The 18,399-nt window shown below is 39.3% G+C and overlaps 2 protein-coding genes across 5 annotated transcripts in view; one reads left to right on the top strand and one right to left on the bottom strand.

Annotated features, from left to right (window-relative positions):
• Positions 1–18,399, top strand: part of NDUFB8 (NADH:ubiquinone oxidoreductase subunit B8) — a 943,883-nt gene that overhangs the window by 514,288 nt on the left and 411,196 nt on the right. The window lies entirely within an intron of this gene.
• Positions 1–18,399, bottom strand: part of SLF2 (SMC5-SMC6 complex localization factor 2) — a 51,656-nt gene that overhangs the window by 16,739 nt on the left and 16,518 nt on the right. For all 4 annotated transcript variants that reach the window (XM_050804958.1, XM_050804960.1, XM_050804961.1 and 1 more), the window contains 7 exons: positions 17,498–17,600; positions 10,861–10,936; positions 9,608–9,749; positions 4,450–4,552; positions 3,076–3,252; positions 1,464–1,561; positions 750–837 (listed from right to left, as the gene is read on the bottom strand). In XM_050804958.1, coding sequence (XP_050660915.1) covers positions 750–837; positions 1,464–1,561; positions 3,076–3,252; positions 4,450–4,552; positions 9,608–9,749; positions 10,861–10,936; positions 17,498–17,600 — 787 coding nt within the window. The remainder of the gene's footprint in view (positions 1–749; positions 838–1,463; positions 1,562–3,075; positions 3,253–4,449; positions 4,553–9,607; positions 9,750–10,860; positions 10,937–17,497; positions 17,601–18,399) is intronic.

The following is an 18,399-nucleotide window of genomic DNA, read 5'->3' as shown; positions in this document are numbered from 1 at the left end:
GTGAGTTTTCAAATCCAACCAAGGGCAGCCCCATTAGTGCTATCAATGTTTGTAAAAAGCCTTCAGAACTTCTGAGAGAGGGACTTCCGTAGGACATTTTTTTAAATTAAAAAAATTCACATATATATATTAAAGATAGGGTCTCCCCATGTTGCTTAGGTTGGACTCGAACTCCTGGATTCGAAGGATCCTCTGGCCTCAGCCTCCCAAGTAGCTGGGACTATAGGTGTGTGCCACCACTACCGAGCAACAGTTGGACATGTTTGTCCACATTCTCATATATACATGATATATTCTTACTGAACAAGTACTAGAGGGCAACTACATTTAAGCTCTATGATCTAAAAAGACTCATTTTAAAACAGGTTAAAGATGCAATCAATGTACAATGGTTTTGCAATTTCTAAGCTTGCGATAAAACTGCTAACTTAGACAAGCTGAACTAATTCAATAAATGAAATCATATTCATGTAATTCCACATTATGATTTTCCCAGTAGTTTCTTTATACATTAATTCACAGCTGATTGTCCACAACCATTCTATGTGGTGGAGGGTGCAATACTATCTCCATTTCACAGATGAAAAAACTGGACCTTGTTAGTTAAGTGTGCTAGAGATTACATGAACAGTATCATGCTTGAGAGCTGAGCTCTGACCCCAGGACCTTTGACTTAGGGTTCATCAATTTTCCTTATACCTCTCATTACCTCTCCCATTTATTAAAAATAAAAATGTATTTATTTATACCTGCAGATTACTGGCATTAGGAACATCTTCATGTTTCTCATCCAAAAGCTTTGAAATAATCACTAGACTGAGGCACTGTCTCAGTTGCCTAGAATTAGAAGTTAAAAGTATTTAGAATGTATTTTAATTAATACTGCTTGAAAAGCAAATGAATGAGTCAAGAGGAGCTCTAGTTCTAATTGGAAATATAGGCAATGTTTCAAGAGAAGTCTGTACAGGAACATATAAGCTGTTATAGAACAGTAAAATTTTCATGTAAAATATTTGTACATAAAACTTGAATTATCTGAAGCTCAGTAAATCATTTAACAGCCTTATCTTTGACCCTGATGATTTACTGACAGAAAACCTATTTTTTTTTACTGATGAAATTTATTTTTACTAAAGCAAAAAAAAGCTGATTCATTTATTTTTGTGGAATATGTCATCTGTATTAAGGTAACAGATAAACTAAAATTAAAAATAAAAAAATATTCAACTTGGGTGACAGAGTGAGACTCTGTCTCAAAAAAAAAAAAAAAATTACATAACGACCTGAGTTAAGAATTAGAGTAAGAAAGAATCAGGCTATCAATGCCTTTTCTCACAACTGAATATGAAATAAACATCTCTGATCTAACATTCAAAGAATGATGAATGGAAATAAAGAACCAAGGCATTTCATTAATCTAAAATTATAAAATTTCTTAATGTTTAATTCTCACTTTTCAATACCTTCCACGTGATGTCCAATTAGGGACCAGCTGTACTAACCACAGAAGGTTGTGGGGATGACTCGAGAGTTCATTTATGCCCAGACAGAGTTCAGGCACCTGAAAAAAAAGAACATGTAAGATTTCTTTTCAAACAGAACAGTAAAATCAAACACCCAACAGATCATCTACATCCCTTCTTGCCATAATGGAAGCACTAGTACAAAATAAGGGCACACATTTTTAGAAATAGCATGGAGTCTAGAATCTGCTAAAATGTACACAATACACAGATTGTTTTACTTATACTATCTTAAATGGACTGAACAGATACATTTAGCAGAATTTCACTTGGCTTTCATGTTTTGTACTACATCATATCTTTAAACAGTCCTTCTTGGAAGGATAAACTGATCTAAACATAAATGTGTATCAGAGTTGTACAAGACTATATATATTCCTGATTTGGGATTTCTTGCACTTTAGGGATCCTATTTCAGTGTTTTTAAAAGCCTAACACTTGGCTGGGTGTGGTGGCTCATGCCTGTAATCCCAGCACTTTGGGAGGCTAAGGAAGGTGAATCCCTTGAGGCCAGGAGTTTGAGACCAGCCTGGCCAACATGATAAAACCCTGTGTCTACTAAATACACAGAAATTAGCTGGGCAGGGTGGCGTGTGTCTATGGTCTCAGCTACTTAGGAGGCTGAGGCACAAGAATCACCTGAAACTAGGAGGCAGAGGTTGCACTGAGACAAGATTGCATCACTGTACTCCTGCCTGGGTGACAGGAGATGCTGTCTAAAAAAAAAAAAAAAGCCTAACACCCCCCAAATATGTATTACCATTGTGTATCAATTTTTTAAAAAGCCTAACAGTTGCTTCAAAATAATCTGATGAGCAGGGAAAGGAAATATAGGGTCAGTTTTACATTAGACAAGATTATGTCTCAATTATTGAAGCAAAGTGATACTTAGGAATTTATTATACTCTTTGCCTTACTTCTGCCTATTTTAATTTTTCCACCAAAAAAGACTGAAAAATATAATTTTTAAAAAGTCCTAACAAAAATTATACATGTTCATCCTCCATATGGTTGCAGAAGTTCAACTCAAATTCTGGTTGTAGGTATGACTCACTCCGTCATTTCATTTAGGTCTCTGCTCCAAGGTTATTTTGGAAAGGCCTTTCCCTGACTGCCTTATATGAAATAGCATAGCATCCAGTCTTGCTGTACTCATGTCCTGCTTTATTTTAATTTGTAGTACTTAACTACTACCTGACATGATAATATAATCAACATTTACTTGTTTATCTAACCCTTTGACTAGGACAAAAGCCCCATGAAGGCAAAGGCTTTGTCTCTTTCACAGCTCAATCTCTAGCACCTACATTAATGCTGAGTCCACAGGAAATCCCCAATAAACACATTTTTGTTGGATAAAGAGCTGAAGTTTTAGAAAAAATTCAATTATCATGAATTTAAATAATACAGCTCCAGCAAACAGTCCCTTCCTCAGTTCATTTTTAATCTGCCAAAGATCTTGAGTTTAGAAACAGTATTAATTCCATATGCACTATGAGTCAAATTGTAATGCTATATAAAAAATGAATAATGAAGTTTTAAGTAACATTACCTTTGTGTTCCAATCTCTGATGTTTTTCATCAGGTTTATCAGGAGGCTTTGAAAGTCTACTAGAGGAATCTGTTTCAGCTGTTTTTCCAAACTCATTTTAAATAACATTAAAATCAGCAACATTATTTCACGATCCTGGTAACCTTCTGGATGTATAGATGTACACAAGCCTAGGAACTGTTTAACATAAATGCACAGACAAAAATATTTTAGAAGGTGTATTTTATTTTTAGGGTTTTAATTATAAACTTTTTGACAAAAGACGCAAAAAAGAACTATAAAGAAAACAAACATCAGATGTCTAGACAAAAGAAGGCAAGAACTATTCCACGTTAATAGTTGAATTAAGTGGCATTTTCTTCTCCATTTTCCATTTTTGAGATTTTCTTAATGGTTCAGTATCACTGATTCAATTCAGCAACTAAAAATGTTTCACACTGTCATTAACTTTTTTTGACCTTCTTTTTTTTGAGACGGAGTCTCACTCTGTCGCCCAGGCTGCAGTGCAGTGGTGTGATCTCGCCTCACTGCAACTTCCACCTCCCAGGTTCAAGTGATTCTCCCGCCTCAGCCTCCCCAGTAGCTGAGATAACAGGACCTGCCACCATGCCCGGCTAATTTTTTTTTTTTGCGATTTTTAGTAGAGACAGGGTTTCACCATGTTGGCCAAGCTGGTCTCGAACTCCTGACCTCAGCTGATCCACCCGCCTTGGCCTCCCACAGTGCTGGGATTACAGGCATGAGCCACCGTGCCCGGCCTCTGCCATTAATGCTTGATCACTAAATTATATTGTAAGACTTCTTTCTTCATACATCCTACTTATAAAAAACTATTGGTTTTAAAACTATTTAATGATGTAACTGACCTAAAGTTCCTGTTCATCACTAATATTAAAACAACACAAAAACAGCAAAAACAATCTTTAATACAAAGATTATTGCTAAGAAATTTCAGAGACTGGAAATCACCTGGTATGAAACTAGAGTTTTTTTTTTTTTTTGAGACACAGTCTCACTCTGTTGCCCAGGCTGGAGTGCAGTGGCGTGATCTCAGCTCACTGCAAGCTCCGCCTCCCAGATTCACACCATTCTCCTGCCTCAGCCTCTCGAGCAGCTGGGACCACAGGTGCCCGCCACCACACCCAGCTAATTTTTTTTTTTTGTATTTTTAGTAGAGACGGAGTTTCACCATGTTAGCCAGGATGGTCTTGATCTCTTGACCTTGTGATCTGCCCGCCTTGGCCTCCCAAAGTGCTGGGATTACAGGCGTAAGCCACCGCGCCCGGCCGAGATTTTTTTTTTTTCAAAAAACCATTAACCACAGACCAAATGGTTCTAGCTCTGAGCCAAAGACACACAAAAGTTTTTTCCTACCTTAACCACATTTAAAATGTTGGTTTCAGGAAGTGTTGAAAAAATTGGCTTATAAGATGAATCTTCACTTTCTTTTCCCCTTGATGTTGTCTGTGTTTCAGAACTATTGAGAAGTGAGTAAAGCAATGTGAAGTTAGGCACAAAATATATTACTCACTTTAAGAAATACTGGGCTACTTTTTAAAAACTATGTTTTATCGAGGTATAATTTACATACAATAAAAGGAATGTACCCATTTTAAGTTTTGATAATCATATATACTAATGTAACCACCATCCTAATCAAGAAGTAGAACATTTCCATTCCCCTCAAAAATCTCTTTATGCCAAATCCAAGTCAATCTGCTATCCCTGACTCAAGGCAAACACTAATATCATTTCTATCATTATGCATCAGTTTTCTCTTGAACAAACTACGTTTTATATGGTACTATCCTCATTGCTCTTGGTGTTAGAGAGCTATGTAGAAGATGGTTCTGACTAAAAAGAATTCATAATAGGTAAAAGACTCATAAATGGCCTAAAGAAACTGCTATAGCAATATACAGAAACAATTCAACGCATTCTACTTCTAATTGTCAGAGGTTATCAGTGAAGATTCATGAAAGAGGAGATGCATGAACTTTGCTTTCAAAAGATAGACAACATTTTAAATTTTTTGAAAAAACAATACTTTTACATGATTTAAAAAAAAAAAAATATATATATATATATATATATATTTTTTTTTTGAGACGGAGTCTCGCTCTGTCCCCAGGCTGGAGTGCAGTGGCCAGATCTCAGCTCACTGCAAGCTCCGCCTCCCGGGTTTACGCCATTCTCCTGCCTCGGCCTCCCGAGTAGCTGGGGCTACAGGCGCCCGCCACCTCGCCCGGCTAGTTTTTTGTATTTTTTAGTAGAGACGGGGTTTCACCGTATTAGCCAGGATGGTCTCGATCTCCTGACCTCGTGATCCGCCCGTCTCAGCCTCCCAAAGTGCTGGGATTACAGGCTTGAGCCACCGCGCCCGGCAAAAAAATCAAAATATATTAAGGTACAGTATGCTGGGATAAACTGTCCTCCTAGCTCCGTTCTTTATAACTACTCGTTTCTTCCCTAAGATAATTACTACAAGTTTTAGTCCTTCCTTCCATTGGCATTTTATGTATAAACAAACAAATACGAATATATGTCCCACTGTGGTATAAGAAGAAATACATTTGATCTTTGTCCCCAATCCCTGGCACAGAGTTCCTAAAACCTCTGGAATGTCTGATGAGGTAGGAGGAGCCTCTTTTGTTATTTATAATAATCCCTTTTTAACCATACCTAAATTTATGCTAATAAAGTGACTCCTAGAGGATGGGGGCTGGTTGCCAGAGTTATCAACCATGTGACTAGAAGGCTGAAACTTTCAGTCTCACCCAGAGGGGTTAAAGATTAAGTTAATCACCAATGGCTAATGCTTTAATCAACCATCCCTGTGTAACTGGCCCTCCAAAAATACCCTAAAGTTCAGAGAGCTTCTGGATTGGCTAATGCATCAAGATGATGAGAGGGTGGGTAGGGTGGAGTGGCTCACACCCGAATCCCAGCACTTTGAGAGGCTGAGGCAGGCAGATAGCCTGAGCCCAGGAGTTCAAGACTCACCTGGGCAATACAGCAAAATTCGACTGGGGGTGGTGGCTCACATGTAATCCCAGCACTTTGGGAGGCTGAGGCAGGCAGATCACCTGAGGTCAGGAGTTCGAGACCAGCCTGGGCCAACATGGTGAAACCCCATCTCTGCTAAAAATAGAAAAATTAGGCGGGCATGGTGGCGGGCGCCTGTAATCCCCGCTACTCGGGAGGCTGAGGCAGGAGAATCGCTTGAACCTGGGAGGTGGAGGTTGCAGTGAGCTGAGATCGCGCCACTGCACTCCAGCCTGGGCGACAGAGCAAGACTTTGTCTTAAAAAAAAAAAAAAAAAAAAGCGAAACTCTGTCTTCTCTATTAAGAAAGAAAGAAAAAACCTCTCCGTGCCTACCTTACTTGTAAAATGGAAATGAAAACCTTACTAGTATTTGTAGTAACTACTAAGTGAGGTACTATGTGAATGAAGCCCTTAGAACAGAGTCTGGCACACAGCAAACACTATATAAGGGCTAGCTATTATGATGTGGAGGGACAGCAGGCAGACCAATTTGATTAGAAAGCTGACAACAAAACAGAAAACAGGTCAGGGTAAAATCGTAACGTCTTAAATATAGGGTATAAAGTTTTGAGAATAGTAGAGAGTGAGTTCCTGCAACAGTGAAAAGAATATCTTGCAGGTGGAAAGGCCCTGGAGGAAAGATTTTTTGCCAGGCTAGGCAGGAAAAGAGAATCTGAATTAGACTGACACAGGAAATGAAAAGGAACGAATAGATATGACATAGGTGGAGGAAAAGGAACGTAGGGATGTGATAATTGAAAGGATACAGAACTGAAGGTTAGAATGTATTTCGACTTAAATTTTAAGTCTATGTACCTAGCAGAATAATGGTCAAGAAAAGAAATGTACTAGTATCCTTTAATATCTGAATTTTCTCTACCTAAATATTTATTCTGACGATCTGCAAACATTTTCACTCTACATCTACTATTTGTATAGATAACTTGCCATGATAAATATGCATATACACACTGGCAAAAATGGGTAAGCTGTGAGTCCTGGTTAAAAAAAGAACAGTGATGGCCAGGTGCAGTGGCTCATGCCCATAATCCCAGCACTTTGGGAGGTCAAGGTGTTAGGATTGCTTGAGCCCAGGATTTTGAGACCAGCCTGGGCAACATAGCCAGATCCATTCTCTATGAAAAAATGTAAAAACATTGGCCAGGCATGGTGGTGTGTGTCTGTAGTGCCACGGTACTCAGGAAGCTGAGGTAGGAGGGCCACTTGAGCTCAGGAGTTCGAGGGTGCAATGACCCATAACTGTGTCACTGCACTCCAGCCTCAGTGACAGACCAAGACCTCATCTTGTGGAAGGGAGGAAGGAGGGAAGGGGAAGGGGAAGGAGAAGGGGGGGAAGCGAGGGAAGTTAGGGAAGGGGAAGGGAGGGAAGGGAAAGGAGAGAAGGGAGGAAAGGGAAGGAAGGAAGGGAAGGAAGGGAGGGCAGGGAGGGACAGAGGGGAAGGAAGGGAAGAAAAGAAAAGAAAGAAAAGAAAGAGAACAGCGAGTGGGGTAGGATCTTAACAAGTTCAAGCCAGGCAGTGGCTCATGCCTGTAATCCCAGCAGTTTGGGAAGCTGAGGCCAGGGGATCGTCTTAGCTCAGGAGTTCCAGACCAGCCTGGGCAACATGGCAAAACCCCGTCTCCACAAAAAATAAAAAAATATTAGCTGGGCGTGGTGGTGAGTACCTGTGGTCTCAACTACTCGGGAGGCTGAGGTGGGAAGATCACTTGAGCCTGGGAGGCAGAGGTTGCTGTGAGCTGACATTGTGTCACTGCACTCCAGCCTGCACAACAAAGCAAGACCCTGTCTCAAACAAACACACACACACACACACACACACACACAATTTCCAGACTCATGCTCATGTTGTTTAAACAGGCATTTTATTACACAGCACTCATTCCTTCACCAGATCACTTGTGTTAAGTTTGTGCCCATCTTTACTCACCACTATACAACAGTGACTATAGCCACCACCGTTTATTTCCACTACTGTACATGCTTACTACAGTAAGAAAAATTCAAATTGTTGTACACCACATACAAAATTACCACACACTACTGAGTTCATTAAATGTTAAATAATAAAGTAGCAGTATGTTAAATGTTTATATTATGCAGAAATATGTGGTAACTTTTAAAATATAAGTGTTTAAGAACATTCTTGTAATATTTAGGGGAAATAGTTGGGATTTTTGGATGGGCTGGATAAACATTATTTTTCCTATTTAAAGTGATGAAACATAGTCTCTAGCTGAAATGTTGCTATCCAATATATTTTCAGATGCAGATTACATCTGAGTAACCAGGGATCCTATACGGAGTGGAAACAGAATTTTCATAATGTTTAAGTGAATATATTCAACTTTTTCCTCTTTTACTTCCTTTACCTTTCCATTTTTATTCCCTTTTCTGTGATCAGTCTATTCATTTCCTCTGCCCATTTTTCTAATAGGTATTGATCTTTTTCTTATTGACTTGAAATTAATACTTTGTCTGTAACCAGTTTCCTTTTTTTTTTTTTAAGATGGAGTCTCACTCTGTCGTCCAGGGTGGAGTGCAGTGGTGTGATCTCGGCTCACTGCAACCTCCGCCACCCAGGTTTAAGCAATTCTCCTGCCTCAGCCTCCCAAGTAGCTGGGACTAAAGGTGCGTGCCACTACACCCCGCTAACTTTTTTGTATTTTTAGTAGAGATCCGGTTTCATCATGTTGGTAAGGCTGTTCTCGAACTCCTGACCTCAAGTGATCCGCCTGCCTTGGCCTCCCAAAGTGTTGGGATTACAGGCATGAGCCACTGTGCCTGGCCCCCACCTTTTTTTTTTTTTTTTTTTTTAAAGACAAGGTCTCAGTCTGCCACCCATGCTGTAGTACTGTGGTGTGATCACAGCTCGCTGCAACTTCCAATTCCCAGCCTCAAGTGATTCTCCTGCCTTGGCCTCCCCAAATGTTGGCATTACAGGTATAAGCCACCACACCCAGCCCAGTGTATCTTTTAACTAGTTACACTTCACATATCTGAAGGTTATTGATTTCTGTTTATTATTTTTATACCCAGACACCCACACCAAATTTTCTTAGTTATTTGTCATAGTTTTTCACCCAAGTCTTAGGCTTCTATGTCTAGATTAACTCACATCTACAAATAATCTTTCAGCAACTCCTTTCCAATTTTTGTATCTCTTGTTTTTTGTCTCTTGTCTAATTACTCTGGCCAATACTTCCACCAAAACAATGTTAAATAACAATGGAAAGTCTTGTAAAAAGAAAACAAAACTTTTATGAGAATATTTCTATTGTTTGCCTGCTAAACATGATGACGGCTTTTAGATTAAGACAGATGTTAAGAATGTATCTAATTCAAGATTGATCTCAACTTTGAGAGATCTTTTTAAAAATCAGAAATAAATATTAAACTTTAGCTATAATTATAGGTAAGTTGTACGAAATGGTATTTTTGGAGTTAATTATGATGAGAAAACTTACACTAGATAGTCTTCATTAAAGTCTGGCTGAAGATTCTCCAGGGGAAACAAAGATCTAAAATCAATCCCCATATTGAAAAACACAGCTGCTATATCAGACAATGATGGGATCCAGGGCCAAACTGGTGAGTCACTGAAGGTATCTAATTAACAGAAGAAAACATTTCATTCTAAATCTGTGGTCTACAAACCCACATTTGCAAGGTGACAGTCTGCATGTGAAACATGAATAATTACAATGGTTTTATACAAATGACAGCTGCTAATTTTATGCTAACAATATAGTTATAGGTTGATCATAGGAATTATAGATTTCCAAATAAAATGAAGAAAATGACATAAAGAAAATATCTGAGAGTGATGGATAAAAGGGTGTAACTCAGAAGGAAGTAACACGTTTTAAAACGGCTGGAAATACCACTGGTAAAATCCCAACTATCAATAACACAGAAAGATTTTTTATCATCTTCATTGCCTTTATAGTCCCAATCCCCAAGACAGATGAAACAGGTAAACCACCATGCTTCTTTTATTTTTAAGGGCTCTCAAAGATGAGAAAGCAAATGTTACACCTTTGCAGTGGATGCTTTCAATATGCCTTACTATATTATCAGTACAATACTGCTGCTTACCAATAAGCCAATTAAACTTAGTTGGCTAAGTAAGTTTGGAACCATTTCCACTTATCAAGCAAAGTAAGCCATGATTTGGTAAATAGTAGGTGAGGGCTTCCACTTGCAAGATCTTATACTCTTTTCTCAATGCAAGTAGGAAAATTCAGATACTCATTGTTTAACTGAAGTTCCATTTCATTATTAAAGACTTTTGAGGTCGGGTGAGGTGGCTCATGCCTGTAATCCTAGCACTTTGGGAGGCCGAGGCGGGTAGATTGCCTGAGCTCAGGAGTTCGAGACCAGCCTGGGCAGCATGGTGAAACCCCGTCTCTACTAAAATACAAAACAATTAGCCGGGTGTAGTAGTATGTGCCTGTAGTCCCAGCTACTCAGGAAGCTGAGGCATGAGAATTGCTTGAACCAGGAAGGTGGGAGTTGCAGTGCTGAGATTGTGTCACTGCACGTTAGCCTGGGCGACAGCAAGATTCTGTCTCAAAAAAACAAAAAAATGACTTTTGATTAGAAAAATAATTTTATATTCTATATTTCCAAATATACTAACATTTAGCAATATGAAAGATACCATGTAAATAGCAACCAATAATACACACTGTAAATCGCAGTAAGTTGATATACTTACCATTTCTAATAGTTATTTCCATCAGTGTACTTAAAATCTGCACTGACACAATACAGTCTGTATGAACTGACATCATCTGTCAAAAGCAGAGAAATGACAGGGTATTAAGAAGGAAGAAAACACAAACATTCATTATTTGCTAGGCACATATAAAGTTGTTTTATGTGGGCCAGGTGCAGCAGTTCATGCCTGTAATCCCAGCACTTTGTGAGGCTAAGGCGGGCGGATACCTTGAGCTTAGGAGTTTGAGACCAGCCTGTGCAAGATGGCGAAACCCCATCTCTACAAAAAATACAAAAATTAGCCAGGTGTGGTGGTGCACACCTGTAGTAGAGGATTGGTTGAGACCAGGAGGTGGAGGTTGCAGTGAGCCATGATCGTGTCACAAAAATAAAAAATAAAATAAAGGCATTTTATGTGCATTTAATACTAATGATAGCCTTGTGAAGTGGTACTCATTACACATATGAGCAAATAGGTTCAGAGAGATTAAATATTCTGCCCAACTGATATAAATGATATGTGGAGAATGTGGAGTTTAATTCTAAAGTCAGAGCTCTTTACATTCTAACATGCTGTTTTTGTTTTTTACAACTGTCATTTATAATTAGACAAATAAAACATTTGAAACTTTCAAAAAATGTCTTTTTAGTAAACAGCATGACATGAAACCAAAAAACCATAAAGGAAAAGGCTGCAGGCAAAAATCAAACCATAAATTAATAAGATACGAATATACAAAATAATATACCAACATAGTTTTTCAAAGATGCTCAATATCACTAGATCAAAGAGATGTAATAAAAACAGTAAGATATCACTGATTGGCCAGGCCCGGTGGCTCACGTCTGTAATCCCAGCACTTTGGGAGGCCAAGGTGGGTGGGTCACGAGGTCAGGAGATCGAGACCATCCTAGCTAACATGGTGAAACCCCGTCTCTACTAAAAGTACAAAAAAAATTAGCCGGGTGGTGGCAGGCGCCTGTAGTCCCAGCTACTCGGGAGGCTGAAGCAGGAGAATGGAGTGAACCCGGGAGGCGGAGCTTGCAGTGAGATTGTGCCACTGCACTCCAGCCTGGGCGACTGAGCAAGACTCCGTCTCAAAAAAAAAAAAAAAAAAAAAGATGTCACTGATTGACTTCTAAATTGGCAATGATCAAGAATACTGATACTACCCTGCATTCATAGGAGTACTAGAAAGGAGGAAAGTAGTCTTATGCCTCATGTGAGTGCAATTTGGTTAAAACTTTTAAACTAGGGCCAGCTGCAGTGTCTCACACCTGCAATCTCAGCACTTTGGAAGGCTGCAGTGGGAGGATCATTTGAGCCCAGGAGTTCAAGACTGGCCTGAGCAACATGGCAGGGCCCCACCTCTACAAGAAATTTTTTAAAATTAGCTGGGTGTGGTGGTGCATACCTATAGTCCCAGCTACTTGAGGGGCTGAGGCGGAAGTATCACTTGAACTCGGTAGGCTGAGGCTGCAGCAAGCAGTGATTCATACCACCGCACTCCAGCCTGCGTGGCAGAGGGAGACCCTGTCTCAAAAAAAAAAAAAAAAAAAAGCCCAAAAAATCCAAAACAACTAATTGGTAATATTTATACGAAGTTATTATTTTATTTTATACTTTCACCCAGTTAGTCTTTTTACATACACGAATTTAGATGCAAATAGCATGCCTGTAACGCCTTTTTACATACAGGAATTTAGAGACAAATAATATATCTTTGTTTTTTTTGAGACGGAGTCTCACTCTGTCGCTCAGGCTGGAGTGCAGTGGTGCAACCTCGGCTGACTGCAACCTCTGCCTCCCAGGTTCAGACGATTCTCGTGCCTCCTCCTCCCAAGTAGTTGGGTCTACAGGCCTGTGCCACCATTAGGCTGGCTAATTTTTGTATTTTTTAGTAGAGACAGGGTTTCTCCATGTTAATCAGGCTGGTCTTGAACTTCTGGTCTGAAGTGATCCACCCATCTCAGCCTCTCAAAGTGCTGGGATTACAGGCTTGAGCCACCGCACCTAACCTCTGATATAACTTTTTTTTTTTTTTTTTTTTTTGAGACGGAGTCTTGCACTGTCACCTAGGCTGGAGTGCAGTGGCGCGATCTTGGCTCACTGCAATCTCCACCTCCTAGGTTCAAGTGATTCTCCTGCCTCAGTCTCCCAAGTAGCTGGGATTACAGGCACCCACCACCATGCCTGGATAATTTTTTGTATTTTCAGTAGAGACTGGGTTTCACTATGTTGGCCAGGGTGGTCTCAAACTCCTGACCTCGTCATCCGCCTGCCTTGGCCTTCCAAAGTGCTGGGATTACAGATGTGAGTCACCACACCCAGCCTGACACTTTTTACAAGACAATTTTTTGGGAACAAATATCTCAAGTTTAAAAAATTTTTAAATCATTTAACAAGGTAATTTTATAGTGGATTTGTAGACGAACACATATTGTATTTCTATTGTTATCTTTTTCATTTGCTTAGAAGCCATAGATTATAATACATTTAAATTTAAAGTGTAGTCGGGTGCAGTGGCTCACGTCTGTAATCCCAGCACTCTGGGAGGCTGAGGCGGGCAGATCATGAGGTCAGGAGATGGAGACCATCCTAACTAACATGGCGAAACCCCGTCTCTACTAAAAATATTTTTAAAAAAAATTAACCGGGTGTGGTGGCAGGCGCTTGTAGTCCCAGCTACTTGGGAGGCTGAGGCAGGAGAATGGCATGAACTCGGGAGGCGGAGGTTGCAGTGAGGTGAGATTGCACCACTGCACTCCTGCCCAGCCTGGACAACAGAGCGAGACTCCATCTCAAAAAAAAAAAAAAAGATTTACAACGTAAGGGGTTGCCAGGTGCAGTGGCTCACACCTGTAATCCCAGCACTTTGGGAGGCCGAGGCAGGCAGATCACTTGAGGTCATGAGTTTGAGAGCAGCCTGGCCATCATGGTGAAACCCCATCTCTACTAAAAATACAAAAAAAAAAAAAAAAAAAAAAAAAAATTAGCCCGGCATGGTGGTGGGTGCCTGTAATCCCAGCTACTTGAGAGGCAGAGGCAGGAGAATCGCTTGAATCTGGGATGTGGAGGTTGCAGTGAGCCGAGATTGCACCACTGCGGCACTTCAGCCTGGGAGATCAAGCGAGACTCTGTCTTAAAAATAAATAAATAAAATAAAATAAAATAAAATAAAAATGTAAAGAGTAACCTGAACTCTACTTTCAATCAGTCATATGGCCTGTCATTCTGAACACAATCTATGTGGAAAAAAAACTTCTGCTATGCAGATGTTTGTGCTGCTAAGCTCTGCCACTAGGAGGCAACACCATTCACAAACATGTTACACATAGGACAAGGTTTCTAACAGTCTTTTTGTGGTGGGTGAAAAATTCCAGGGTGGGAAATACATTGATTTCAGATAAGTAAATGTGTAAAGGAGTATATACAGCAATCTAATGTCTATCAGTTGAGACTGAGTTAAATAAATCATGGTATAGCCTAACAAAGGAATACTATGAAGCCAATGAAAAGGACAACATATCAATACTCTGAGATGAAATGCTCAATAATTTACTGCTATCCGAAATAAACAAGTTATAAGAAATATTCACATGTTCTGTTTATGTTAAGTTACATGGCAATTTTTGAATGCAGAGAATACTCTAGAAAACACTGACTAAAATGTAACAGCTCCAGAAATTAGGACTTGGGAGGAGTTCAGCCTTCTTATTCTAATTAAAAAAAATTTAAATTGTTCACTCAAAACAGATTCTGACAGAAACTTCTTTTTAAAAATATTTCAGGCTGGGTGCGGCGGCTCACACCTGTAGTCCCATAACTTTGGGAGGCCGAGGTGGGGGGATCACTTAAGGCCAGGAATTCGAGGCCAGCCTGGCCAACATGGTGAAACTCCGTCTCTACTAAAAATACAAAACTTAGCCAGGTGTGGTGGCACAGGCCTGTAATCCCAGCTACTTGAGAGGCTGAGGCAGGAGAATCGCTTGAACCCAGGAGGTGGAAGTTGCAGTGAGCAGAGATCACACCACTGCACTCCAGCCTGGGCGACCGAGTGAGACTGTCTCTCAAAAATAAACAAACAAATAAATAACAAATAAATAAATAAATTTTAATCTCCTTTCCATTTTACTCGAAATTTTCACAATCAAACCTGAATTCCTTTTGAAAATCGCTAAAAAAAAAAAGTTCTAACCTTTTTCTGGTCTACTACATTTAGATATTCATGATAAAATCACAAAAATGCAAGGATTTTAATTACATTTTAACAATTAAACTTACAAAATACTAGTTAGGAGTATAGCATTAAAATGAATTGACATAATTTCTAAAAATACTTACAAGTTGGTAAATCCTCCCATGATGAAAATTGACTTGGAATCAAAAAAGGAGAAATGAGACAAAGTGTCTTACACAGAGAAAGTGTTTACTGAATGATTAGTCTGGTTTTCAGAAAATAAATATGAAATTTATTAAAAAACTGCTTAAATGAAGGTATGCTTGTATGTCATAATTAGGGTTTGAATGGCTATAATGATGGACCCCCATCAACAAGAGGCAAATTAACATAGATAAATGCAAAGTCTTACTCAGAGGTTTAAGAAACGATATATACAATTAGAGAATAATGAAGCCCCAGCACAACAGTAAATGAAGTTTTTCTTTTTTTTTTTTTGAAATGGGGTCTTGCTCTGTTGCCCAGGCTGGAGTACGGTGCATGATTAGTTTTGAACTGTAAGAAGTAGAAATTTGTAGGTTTCTTCAGATAGGCAAGAGTCTCACTGAAAACTGCTGGTAAGACAGACCTTATCTGGAGCATGTGTCCACATATTTTCGGTGGAGGCAGTGAGGGAACACTTTAGGAGTGACATTGACAAGCTACTCCTTTACTTGGATCTTGCCTTAACAGCAAGACCTTCAACTACTTTACACTTTAAAAAAGCAAACTTTTTCTCTCACCCTGGTACTCTCTGTATCCACCTTACCCTACGTTTTCTTCATAGCAATTATCCGACATAATACACTTATAAATGTGTACACACACACTTGTTTATTGTCTGTCTCCTCTATATTAGCATGTGGGCTTCATGAGATCAGAGACACTGATTTTTTCATTGCTGTTCTCTCCAGTGCCTGGCACAGCTGGCACTCAAAATGCCGACTATATAAAACAACGAATGAAAGGCTGTACTGGAATATCTCTCCAGTTCTCACTAAATACGAGATTTCTTGATGCTATCATAAAACCCAGAGTAGAACTCCACGTTTTCCCACTTTTCACTTTATATATAGCTGCAGTTCTTTGATAACATTGATACTTTTTTCCTTTTTGTTATAGGATTTCCAGGGCAAACACTCACTTATTGTAAAGGACTCTTTTATACTACGATTCCTTTTTCCTGAATGTATATTTTTCACACATTTAGGATTTTATTAAAGTAGAATACTCAGTAACCTGAGAATAACTTTTTTTTTTTAAACAGATGTGGTCTTGCTATGTCACCCAGGCTGGTCTTGAACTAGCAATCCTCCTGCCTTGGTATCTCAAAGTGCTAGAATTACAGGCATGAGCCACTGCCAAGAATAACTTGTCATTCATAATCATTCTTGTCTTTGGAAGAAGGATAATTCCAATCTAACTGGGTAGTTACTATAGCACTCGTTGATACAGAAGCTATTAATACAGGAAAAAGCCCCTTCCATGCTCTCCCATACAAATGTTTTTTGGAGACAGAGTCTCACTCTGTCCCCCAGGCTGGAGTGCAATGGTGCGATCTTGGCTCACTGTAAATCACCTCCTGGGTTCAGCAATTCTCCTGCCTCAGCCTCCTGAGTAGCTGGGATTACAGGTGCTCACTACCACACCTGGCTAATTTTTGTATTTTTAGTAGAGACAGGGTTTCACCATGTTGGCCAGGCTGATCTCCAACTCCTGACCTCGTGATCCGCCCGCCTCGGCCTCCCAAAGTGCTGGGATTACAGGCCTTAGCCACTGCGCCCGGGTGATACAAATGTCAAGAGTAAGAAACTTCTACATTAATCTGCATGAAGGTCCAAAGTATCTAGAGTAATACCAGAACTCTATACATAGCATCAATGATACCACTGATATTTAAAAAGTTACCAACTGAATTAACTTTGTGGAATTATCATATCTTAAATTTATGATAATTATTTAAGTGGATTTAAGCGTTAAATATGAATGGGGAAAAGAATCAGTTGGATTTGCATCCAAAAAAACCATATATACGAATGGGGAAATATTAGTATACAATTAAAATTCTGAAAATGTATACAGGTACCACCATAAACATGAAAAAAACGTTAAAAAGAAATTTAGGTATGTAAGCATTAGACAATCCCTTCTAAAACTAACTATAATAGTGATTTATCACTGTGATGAAGGGTTCAGGTACAACTAACACTGACTGTCCTGTACAACTATCTACACTATCACTTCCTTTATAATCTCTTTACATTGACTCTTTTTGCCACATTCTAAGTCACTGACATCATGGATGTGCTACATTAATTTTTTTCTGCAGTAATGTACAAATAAAATTATATTTAAAAGTTTTTGACTTGGAAATATAGTAGGAGGCAACTATAACCCTCCAAACATTCCTCTTACCCGAAATAGCCACTTTAACACAGGGACAGGACACTGGACATAGTGATAAGCAGATGTAAGGAAACCTTGTGTTGTCAAAAAAATCTGATCTGTTTTTCCCGATCTGAAAAAATAAAGTAAAATCAACATGACTATTAACTTCATGGCAAAATACTTCTACTATCACCACCACCACCATCACATCTGACATAATCAGAGAAATGAGCAAGCAAATCGTCTTCAGTCCATGGAGGTGGACTCTACACAAATATGGATGAGTTACTCATAAAATAAATTGAATTGATGGCCTAAAGCTGATCCAATCTGTTGGCTAGGCTCCATATTTAACTGGTAGACAAAGCTATATTTGCTGGTAGTGTTGAGAGACAGCCTATCAAGTCTCAGACTGGGGAAGTACTTTAAAAAATTGGCAGCAAAACTGATGTGATCTCTCTAGAGCTGAGATATCATGCACTGAGAGAAATTAGATCAGTTTGGGCATTGTGGTGGAGATTACTAGCTGCACATCCCAGCATCTATTTTTCCCTCTCTTCTTGGTAACTGAACCCTGATTTGTAGCTGCGAACACTAGCTGCCTGAAATAAACATCACTCTCTGGCTTCCCTTGTGGCCAAGTGTGGCCATATTGACTAAGTTCTATTCAACTAACTTAGAGTGTGTGGAAATGCTGTGTGGAATTTCTGGGAATTTGAACTAAAGGATGGAGCTCTAATAGCACCCGAAGCTAGGTGCTAAGAATGCTGGAGAAGAAAGATTATATGGTAAAACTGGCACTCCAGCCCTGGACTTGCTACTTTTATACTTCTTTCAAATACACTTCTTGTTTAAACCACTATTATTTTGACAGTCACTGTTATTATATACTGATCTCAATCCTAATTAATAAAGGCATGCGATGTGTC

Source organism: Macaca thibetana, chromosome 9 (assembly GCF_024542745.1).
Source record: "Macaca thibetana thibetana isolate TM-01 chromosome 9, ASM2454274v1, whole genome shotgun sequence".
NCBI classification, from domain to species: Eukaryota; Metazoa; Chordata; class Mammalia; order Primates; family Cercopithecidae; genus Macaca; species Macaca thibetana.
The sequence above is the reverse complement of the archived record's forward strand: the minus strand, read 5'-3'. Positions and strand labels throughout refer to the sequence as shown.